Raw genomic sequence first — 11,307 nt, forward strand, 5'->3', positions numbered from 1 at the left:
GACTCAGCATTCTTGTTTCAGTGTCACCAGATGAAGATTCAAACTGCACAGATCAAGTGCACGCAAGTTGCTCTCCTCCTGAGTCACCTGCATTCCAAGAACACAGGTTTATACTCACCGCAGTTCAGTCATCCAGGTACTGAGAACTCAAATCACACTCCAGAGAGCATAAATTTTAGGGCTATATACTATACAGTATCACAAATTTCAGAGATCTGTCCCATAACCAGCTGACTTCTTTCAGAGGGCAGTTAAACATCAAGTGCATTGAGGGTCCCAGTCTAGACAAGTAAGCATTGATTTCCCTAACACCACGGCTGGAATGGAGAGACGTTTATGCAATAATTACTGTATATTCATGGCCACAGTCAAGATTCTTAATTCTAGATTTAATTTAATTTCCACCATGGGATTTGAACACCTCTGGAATAAGAAAATTCAACCTCAGTCATGTCAGACTCGGGTGTAGAATCGTTACCTTTCTTGCAGTTTTACCTTCCTATGCTATCTGGTATTTTTATATAATCACCCACATGCATGTTAATGTTCAGAACTTTACTGTACAGTTGCTTCTGAATTTTTCCAGAAACTTTTAAGTTTTCAGTAGCAGGTGTCTGGCCACTTCAGTCTGGCTATTTTATGGGTTAATTGTTATCAGTGGAACAGTCTGAATACGAGATGACCACGGCTACTTTCTCTTTTTTTCCCTCTGTTCTCTCAGTTCTTCCTTCTTTGTTCATTCTTCGATCTTGCAACACTTAATAAAATGGCTTAGCAAAAAGCTTCCTGCCTCATTCTGGATTTCCAAAGAACCTTTGGATTGCAAAAGCACCAGGATCCAATGGTAGCTTAGCCAGATGACCTTAACCTCTCCAGTTTCTGATCTTGTCATGTTTAGCTGACTCCCACACTGGATAAGCAGTCATTTCCCATAACCACATACAGTGAAGACCAGGCTTATGTAAGACCATATGCATTTACTGTCATAGTTGACAAAGGCCAGCTCCAAACACCATCAACAAAACCGCTCAACCGATCTCCTAGCACAGCTCAGCTACATTTGAAACCCTTGTCTACGTTTGAGTGTTTTTTTGAAGCTGAAATCACCCAAGCTAGTGGAGAATATTTCATACTGACTTGTACATAGTACATTTGAGGTTTCAGGAGTTCAGTGACTCATCGCAGATTACCATTCTCTGCTCTTCTAGCCATGGTATTTGTGTGGCTGGTCCAGGTGAAATTCTAACCAGTGGTAATTCCCAGAAAGTTGATGATGGGGATTCACCAAAGTTGAAGCCACTGGACATCAGCGATGGTGGGCTCAATTGCCTCTTGGTGGAATTGATAGATATATATCTTCATGGCAAAAACATCAGCTGTCATCTTTCAGACCTTGACTTAATGTTGTCTTTAGTTTACTTCATGCAGGCATCAACTATTTCATTTGGTAACAGAATAAATGTAATTAAATATTGTACAATCAGCAAATCTCCCCATTTCTGACCTTATGATAGAAGAAAGCCATTAATTAGGCATGAGTAAATGGTTAGGCTACAAGTCCCAAAAATATAAAACATGCGACAATAAGCAAATAACTTTCTTTTGTGTAGCAATCCTCAGTTACAACGCTCATATCACTATCAACACCATATAGAAGTGATGTAAGTAAAGTAGGAGATTTCAAGCCTGCCTTAACTAGCAGTTTAAAAGCAACTCAGGGGAATGGTGAAGGATTTAGTTTTTCTGACTGGCTGTTAGGAGAGTGATTGTTCTCCACCTTTCATCAAGTTCAAGTTTGTTTAATGCCGTTTCCTGTACACATGTGTAAGGAGAATGAACGAACTGTTACCGTGGATTCGATGCAACACAAGAAAAAACACAAAAGATAAAGAACAATAATGATACTAAAAAGCACACAATAAGGGCAGATACACAAGATACCTTAAATACATAGATTGAATGTATGTTCATAAAGTGATGCTAGGCTGTACATACAGTGACTAATAGGAAACAAAAAAGTCATGGTGGAGATGGTGAGAGGAGCAGTCTTACTCTTTGGAATCAAACTACTGTACATCTGTAGAATGACATGTGTATGAATGTGCAAAGTCCAGCTCTCTTCAGAGGTGTTGGTGAGCTTTCTTGACTGCGTAGGATGTGCTCTGGGTCCATGAGAGGTTGTGCGTGATGTCCACTGTCAGGAGCTTGAAACTGTTTGCAGTTCTAATTAACTTGTTAATTTGCTTTTAAATCAGAAAATTATGTTTTACATAGAATATCAGGCAGTATCTTTGAATTAATGACCCTTTATCATACTCAAATGAATCAGAGATGAACAAATCTTAGAAAGTAGAAACAGAAGACAAGAGAGAAAAAATAGTGGCCAGGTAGAATACAGAAAGATTATATGACCAGAATGGGACTCTGTCTGACAAATGTAGGCAAAACTGAGTTAATGGAGACAAAGCAGGTACTCATTCTCCAAAGTTATTTTATGGTGCTGTTTCCAGAAAGCCATAATGAGCTAACGTGCCAACGAAGATGATCACAAACCTCATCTTTTAACCAAGCAGATTACAACTTCTGTTTTTAACACAGTAACTCCACAATGATCCAGTACTCTTGGGACTTTTGTAGTACCAGACCAATAGATTTCCCAGATCAGCCTTATTAATATGCTTTTATTTTCACTTTTTAAAATATGCAGTATGCTAAGTTTTCCAGTAAACCTGGCAAATTTAAAGGGAGTGAGAAACAGAGGAGAACTCCAGAGTCTGACTACGACAAGTTACCTGACCCCAGCACAAGCTCTAACCGTGACTGCATTGCAGATCTCTGGTCTGGCTACCCATTCCATCTGCATTCTGAACTCCCAGCTCACACGGGGCAGATACCAAACCATCTGGATTTAAATCTAATACCAAGTTCAACAGCCAGATAGTGATTCTGCTACTCATTTATACCTCCTCTCCATCTCACTGCTTTAGTTACCCCTCTTTTGCCTTGCCACATCATCCTTGTCATCCAAGCACTAGTCTCTCCTCCACGGTTCCTTTTTGTTGCTTGGAGGAACAGCTGTTGGAAGATGACACAACACACAATCTGCTGAAGGAACTCAACAGGCCCAGCGGCATCTGTGGGGAAAGGAAATGTCTGTCCTCACGAAGGGTTTTGACCCAAAATGTCAACAATTCCACTTCCCTCACAGATGCTGCCAGAGTTCCCCAGCAGATTCTTCGTTCCTTCCTACCATTTCCCCAACTGCGGGAAACTTGTTACCTTTCAGATTTGTTCTAGTTATAATTAAAGGTTATCAACTTTAAACATTTGTAATTGTAGTTCATTCCCATAGATGTTGCACAACTCATTGAGTACCTGCAAATATTTTTGACCTTTACTTCAGATTTCTGGCATCAGCAACATCTATTTTAATCTTGCTATGTACTTTTCACACATTCCACTAATGTGACACATCCCATTTTAACAATATCCCACTAACCCCAAAATAATTAGCAGTATACATCCTTGTAGGGTGAAAATCAGACAATCTTGGTTGACACTCAATGTTAACATCAAATTTGGGGTGGGACGAACAAAACTGAAATCAGCCTCTCACGTAAAGCCTGCAATGCGGGAGATTCAACTCCTGCGTTAAACCAGCTACTCTCACCTGTTGATGATTGACAAGTGTCAACTCCAATCAAAATCCAGACAGTGAATAGCTATGCTAATCAGACAAAAATCTGCTAATGCACAAGTAGCTTTGCTCACACGTAGTGAACGGGATAATTCACAACCTTTCCAGGTGAGCCATTTTATTACTTGCTGTGTGATCCAAATAAGTTACTGTTCATCAGGAGATATCAGATCACAAATTATCAGCATGTTCACAGCTGTAATAAATGAAAGATACAGTGGTGAAATTAATGTAGAAGATGTAACCAGTCTAAAATTAAATCCAATTTGCTATACCAATAGGAAGATCATGATAGGTTAAAGAATTCTGTTTCACAATCTCACGCTTCACATCATAGAAAGCCAGGCTCTTGCACTCAGTCCCAATAATCTCCACTACTACTCACATGTAGAAATAATACATTCCCTCGGTACTCACAAATGGGAATATCATATATACCAGTACGACCCTCACACGAGATCCAGAATTCTTGCCCAGATAAAGGTGTTCTTCATTCTGCACCTGACCTGCCCTGCCCTGCAGTTACACCGTGTCCATGGTAACTATCCTTGAATCTGTGGGACTTGTGCAAAAACACAATACATTATCTCCTTTGTCCCACCAAGAATTTAAAGAAATAGTACGGTTTTGGAGATCCTCCAAAAGCTCCTGCAGAGCAAAGTTTCAAAAACACCAACATCCACATTCTCTGCACAAAGAATCTGAGAGAGTAGAACCTACAAAAAGCAACATACACTCTGTGGCCACTTTTGAGCTATACCTCCTCATTAATGCAAACATCGAAATCAGCAAATCATGTGACAGCAACAAAATGCATAAAAGCATGCAGACATAGTCAAGAGGTTCAGTTGTTGTTCAGATCAAACATCAGAATGGGGAAGAAATGTGATCGTAGAATGATTGTTGGTGCCAGACGGGGTGGTTTGAGTATCTCAGAAACATCTAATCTCTTGTGATTTTCACACACGCAAAAAATGAAAAAAGTTCACTGCAGCAATTCTGTAGGTGAAAGCACCTTGTTAATGGGAGGTCAGAGGAGAATGGCCAGAATGGTTCAGCTGACAGAAAGGCAACAGTAATGTAAACAGCCATGTGTTACAACAGTAGTGTGCAGAAGAGCATCTCTGAATGCACAACACGTCGAACCTCGAAGACCACACCAGGTTACAATCCGATATATGATCAAGTGGCCACTGAGTGTAGATTGTAGGTTTTTGTGTACAGAAACAAAATATTTCCAGTCTTAAGCGTGTAGTGTATCTAGCAACTTACTGAACAACCAAGACTCACTACCTCCATTACTGTATGTATCACAATGTTTTTAACATTTCAGCCTATTGCTACCAAACCTGTCGGAACCACTTGTAGTCCCACGCAATGCATTAATCTTTATCCAAAATATCAACCACCCCCACCCCCCCCCCCCAAGAATCACCACAGAACTCCTCCAGCATACTGCTCAAGATTGGTCAAATCATTCAAGCAAAGGCTGGTAGATTCTTGATTAGTCAGGGCATCAAAGGTTATAGCAAGAAGGCAAGAAGATGGGGTTAAGAGGAATAATACATCAGCCATGATCAAATTGCGAAGCAGCTCAATGGGCCAAATGGCCTATTTTGCTCCTATCACTTATGCCAATGGGTTTGTGTTTATTTCACACCACTGCTGCTCTCAGACGATTCTGACAGCCTCTAGAAAATCCAACTAATTACAGGGCTCGCAATGAGGGATCAGACTTCTAATCAAGAAATTCTTTCAACTGAACAAAAATGTATGCTGGGACAAGAATAACATTCATCACCTTGTACAGTGGGCATGTGTATTCAGACGGAAATTGAAACTGTCAAAAGCCCAGGATTACATCTACTCCCAAGTCTTGCAGGAATTCAAAGATGAAAAGTACTAATATAGCTCCAACTCAAATAAGATTGCAGTTTATAAAATGACCAAAGCTGATAAACAACAATGCTGAATAATTGGAAAGATTTTAAAACAGCTTTTAGAATGCAGTAAAAACATTTCACAAAAAGAGCACACTAGATACCCACGAGAATTTATGGTAACACAAGAACAACTCAGGGTCAGAACAGACACAAACTGTAGCAAAAAAAGTATGTGAACCCTTTGCAATTACCTGATCTACACAGGTCTCAACTCTTCTTCTGTGCCAGTTCCTCAAACTTTCAAATATTTATCTTTTAAGTATAGCTTATGAACTGGCCTCCCACCATATCTAGATTCCAGAGATACACAACCAAGAGTTTATGAGGGGAATACACTTGCAAGAAAAAGGGAAAATATGAAAAAAATCAGGGATTAAATAGTGAAGAATTGTACAAATGTCAATTAAAGGATGGGATAGCAATAAGGCAATTAAGAGATAGAAGTATGCCAAAGATTTTAGGGAAATATTGAATGATTAATTTTGCTTCAATACTTAGAAGGAAAATAAAACAAGTGGATTGTATTTGAGATGAGTGCTTCTAGTAACAGAAAGAAAGAGATACAGTAAATAATCACACTCATACCATAAAGCAATCCAAGCAGATTGCTTCTACTCATCTTGAAAGAACCCAAATGATAGTGGAAACATCACTACACATTTAAAAATGTGTTTTATTGAACCAGAAGACAAACAGATAGCCAATGCAATACCTGAATTGGGGGGACTAGAAATCGCCGCAAGAATTACAGGCCAGGTGGTATTAAAACAAAAACACAAGATACAGGAGCAAAATTAGACCATTTGGCCCATCGAGTCTGCTCCACCGTTTCATCATGGCCAATCCATTTTCCCACTCAGTCCCAATCTGCTACAAGGCCACAGGTAGCAGAAAGATAATGGAACTGTCCTCTAAGGAGACGATAGAAGAACTTCCAGTTAGCAGAACGTTAATAAACAAGGAAGTCTCTGACCAAATTTTGTAATGTTTTGAGGAGAAAACAGAGCACATACACACGACGCAATTTATTTTAATTTTCAAAAGTCCCCGCATAAGATTCCCCATCATGACTAATAAGCCTTGAGAGTGCAGTGAAATGGAGCAAGCAGCTGAATACATAAAAGTTGCTGGTGAACGCGTGTAAGCAGCTGAATAGATTGTTAGCTCACATATGGACAGAAAGCAGTGTGGAAACAAAGAGTAGCTTTTCTCAATGCTGGGTAATGGTGTTTTAAGGGAATCATCACTGGGACTCCAGTACTTTAACAATGTACATTCAGTACTAGATGTTGGAACCAAAAGTGCAACTACCAAATTTGCAGTTGAAACCAAATTTGGGATGGGGTTGGGAGAACAGTGAACACTGAAAAAGAAAATTATACAGAACAACATCAAAACCTTAGAACAGGGAAACAAAGTGAAGTTCAATGCAAATAAATTCAAGGGGATGTGTTTTGGTAGGGAAAAAAGGCGAAGTGTGAGATCACAAGTGCAAGTTCTACATGGGGCAGGCGATCAAAAAGATGCTGAAGCACAAGAAGATGCACTACAGGTTAGCAAGATCATTAAAAGAAAGTAAACCACATGGAGTTATTGTGCTAAACCTGCACAGAATACTGGGCACAACGCTTTACAGTACCAGTGACCGGGGTTCAACTCCCGCCTCTGCCTGTAAGGAGTTTACACATTCTCCCCGTGATTGCATTGGTTACCTCCAAGTGCTCTGGTTCCCTCCCACTTTCCCAAGACGCACCGGCTGGTAGTTCAATCGGTCATTGTAAACTATCCCATGATCAGGTTCAGATCAAGTCAGCGGTGCAGCTCGAAGGGCCCATTCCACACTATACCTGCATCTCAGTAAATAAACATACCCTGCTCAGACCGCACAGGGCTGTGTACAGCTCTGGATGATATACTAAGGATGAAGGCGCGTAAAATGAAAAGAGGGTGTCCACATCGAGACAGGACAAACATACCGGGCTTTTCAAAATTACAGAAGGTATTGATAAAGAGGCAGGAGAACGTAACCAGTGGCAGTCAAGCTCCTCGTATAGAAAGCCAGCAGTGAATTCAGAAGTCACTTCATTATCATTTCAAAGAGTGGTGAGAATATGAAACTCAGACCCAACAGGGGCTGAAGCTGACCATCTGGGTAAATGCAAGAGGCCAGCAAACAGACCATACCAGGGTGAAGCCCATAGATGCAGATGAGTAAAAACAAGAGACCTGAATACACAAGCACGAGCGTGGGCTGGCTGAACCACACAGCCTGATTCTGTCCCACATTCCCTGCGTAATCCTACAAATCTGCCATGCCTCTCCAAATTATAACTCGCTTCCTAGTAAAATCAGTCATTCACCAGCTTAAGATCAAAACAACCCCTGGAGTGAAACTGTGTAACAAAGGGAGAGTTATTTTTGGGACAAGAGGCTTGCTGATCATAGTGAACCATTCAGGCAATATGACATGTACAATCCATCCTGTAGGCGATTTCATATAAACCACAGGCTTTAACTTTCCAATCTGCTGTGGGAGATTCCATTCCCTTGACAGTCAAAAAGCACCCAGAGACCATGGGGTTTTCATGAGAGCACAAAACCACGTCAGTAGATTGTGAAATTGGAAAATAAATGTGGACTGGAGAAGGGGCGTTTAAAGAGGCAACCACAGAACTGAATTTAACCCAACTGTTCTTCCAAAACCATGCGCAATAGAAGATGAATTGTATAACTCGCCTGGGGCAAATGCACAAAGAATCATTTGGCAATCTTCCCCGCCTTGACACGTAAATTCATCTTGCATAAAGACAAGTTACCACCTGAAATCAGATGCCTACCTTCTTTCTGGTGGAGCCACTCTTAGATAAACAGGATCTCTCCAACGACAGGTAGCCTCCTATCACCTGAATATCTTCAGCAGCTGGGTAACGCTTCTTTAATAATGCCCCCAGTTTGGCAAGCTCCTCAGTTGGCTGCACATCATGAGAGGTCTCACTCTTATGGGCAGGAGCTTCCTGGCTACCGTTTGCCGGCTTTCGCTGAGGAACAACGGTGAAGGTATTTCCACTCTTCCGTTGCATAAAGGGGTGGTGTAACCCACCAAAGGATTCACTGGGAGACTTGTCCTTCTTTACAGATGGCTTTGCAAAGGCTGATTGTTTCAAGGTTTCTTCCGTAGCTAAAATATCATCTATGTTAGTGACAGGGAGGTCACCTTTTCTGATCAGTATTACACCAGATTCAGCTTTCTGCTCTGCTTCTGACAACTCGGTGGGCAATATGCTTGATGTTCCTTCACTGGATGAAAGCTGGGCATTCATGTGCGTGGAATACACATCATAACTACCTTTTGATTTAGGTTTGTTCAAGGTCTCTTTCATCTCAAAATCTGCTTTGGGAAGAGGAGCTTCTTCATCAGATAGGTCTCCTTTTCTTTCATCGTTTTCCTCTGAGTCACTTGAACTTCTGTCTGTTTGAATCACAGTGGGCGCAGAAGCATTAATGCCAGGTTTTGGCTTTTCATCAGATTTATTGCTCACTTCCCCGGAACCACAAATATCCCTGGATGCTACAGAGGCATCTGCTCTTTTCTTTGGAATCACAAAAAATGAGTTCTTGGATTGCTTCTTAAGATTTGCCAACGCTCTTGCTTGGATATCATCCTCTGGAATGGACGCGACATCTGGCGGGGTGGCAGGAACAATCTCAAAGGAGTTGTTGAGACTCATGGAAGCAGACACGCCATTGCATAGGTTTGGAGTGGTTTTGGCCGCACCTTCCACTTTCCCCAGAGGAGTGGGATTCTTAGGCAGAGGGGTACGACAAACCTCAGCCACAGTTCGTGAGGGTTCAGGGCACGATTTGGGAGATTTTCCTGAATCCACTTCGCATTTTGGCCCCCATTTATCAGTTCCTTTCGAGACTTCCACACCGGATGCTTTAAGAGGAGTGGGCACCCGGCCATTCCCAACATCACTTGCATTTGCCCAATTTTGCTGCCCTGTCTTCCCATCCTTCACTGAGGTCACATGGTTCCCCACAAAATCAACTTCAGGAAGACCATTCTCTATTACCTTATTTCCCTTGTTGGTGCAATCTTTCACACCGTTCTCATTACTCCTCTGTGAAGGGGATTTCCAAGGGAGCAAATCCTTCTGCCATCCATCACTGTGCAAGCCTTCAAACTGCTTACGATAAGACGACACAGAGAAAGGTCTGTCTGCAGAAATGCTGGTACCTTGATCCTTTAAGGCAACGTGGGAAAACGAAGACGTAGTGCCTGGAGACGGGGAGGAAGGGTGCCTCTTGGGGGATGACAATGGGAGTGATTTCGAAAGAGGGGGAGACACGCTGCTCACGACAGGACCAGGCGACCGCCCAGCCTCCGAGAGCGAGCTGCCCCAGGATCTAGCCTGGGCATCCGACCGCGCTGGACCTTGGTTGTGTTTGGAGAGGACCAGGGGTTTTGGCATCACGGATGGCTTGCTCTGTCCGTCCTTGGCGGATAATCCGTCCAGCAGATTATCCGTGCTCCTCGACCGGGCTGGCTTCACGTAGTTTTGGTCAAACTTCTCGAGCAAACGGCTGACTTTGCCGTGCAGGTGTCCCGAGCCGGCCTCCTCGGTGGCCAGGGTGCTCAGATTCTCCTCGCTGCGGCTCAACGGCGTCTCGTAGACGAACACTTCGTCGGCTCGGATCTCGGCCACGCCGACCTCGCCGTCCCGCGGTAACAGCTCGCTCAAGCTGCCGACGCGAAGCGAGTCGCCGTGCCTGGGGCTGGCCTCGGCGAAGTAGTCGGGGTCGGACTCGATGATGATGATGTTGTCGGCCCGGATGGTACGGACGCCCGGGATGTGGCTGTACAGCTCCAGGAGCCGCGGCACCGAGCGGCCTGAAGTCGGGGCCGCGCCGCCACCCGGCTCCCGGTCGCCCAGCTGCCGCTGCCACCTCTCCCGCTTGATGAACGGGTTTTCCTGGACCGGAGCGATGCTCTCCAGCAGCACGGAGCTGCCGTCCTCCGTCTGCTCCAGCGGCGGCTTTGACCCACGGCCGGCGTTCGGGCTCTGCGCCCAGCCGCCGGCAGCTGAGGCTCGGGCTCGGTCCCGGTCCGCCGCCTGCTTGGCCTTCCGTCGCTCCAGAATCTCCCTCTTCCACGCCGGCATCCTAGCCATGGCCTGGGCGTCCAGAACCGGCTCCTGGGCGCGGGGCGGTAGCCTCTGCTCGCTCACTGACATCCCGACCGCTCGCTCGCCCTCACCGCGCCGACTGACTGGCCAGCCCGGAACCTCTGACTCCGGCTCCCCCTTCCTCCACCATCCCGCCGGCCACCGCGCCTCGGCCCCCGACACGCCCCCGTCTCCATGGCGCCCACAAACACAATCACGGGGAGCGGGGTCCGGGAGTAGCCCCGCTGCGCCACCTGCCGGGAGACGACGGCATGTTTCCAAGCCAGCCCGGGACAACTTTTCTCCCGCTTTGTCAAACCAGTGTTAGTTTCCTCCGAACTTCAACTGTTCCTCCGGAGTAGTTTGCAGGACTTATTTATTAACATAAGTAAGTCATATTAACATTAGCTAATACAGGAAAGTGGGGATGAGGTAAAAACGTCTTATTTTATACTGAAGTAGGAAGGTTGGACAGATGATCACTTCCGGTTTTGTTGTTACT

The 11,307-nt window shown here is 44.1% G+C and overlaps 1 protein-coding gene across 1 annotated transcript in view; it reads right to left on the reverse strand.

Moving 5' to 3' along the window:
- Nucleotides 1-10,932, reverse strand: part of tprn (taperin) — a 68,693-nt gene extending 57,761 nt beyond the window's left edge. The window contains exon 1 of the mRNA XM_072240572.1: nucleotides 8,478-10,932. Coding sequence (XP_072096673.1) covers nucleotides 8,478-10,874 — 2,397 coding nt within the window. The 5' untranslated portion in view covers nucleotides 10,875-10,932. The remainder of the gene's footprint in view (nucleotides 1-8,477) is intronic.
- Between the last annotated feature and the right edge of the window lie 375 nt (nucleotides 10,933-11,307).

This window comes from Mobula birostris, chromosome 22 (assembly GCF_030028105.1).
Source record: "Mobula birostris isolate sMobBir1 chromosome 22, sMobBir1.hap1, whole genome shotgun sequence".
Lineage (NCBI taxonomy): Eukaryota > Metazoa > Chordata > Chondrichthyes > Myliobatiformes > Myliobatidae > Mobula > Mobula birostris.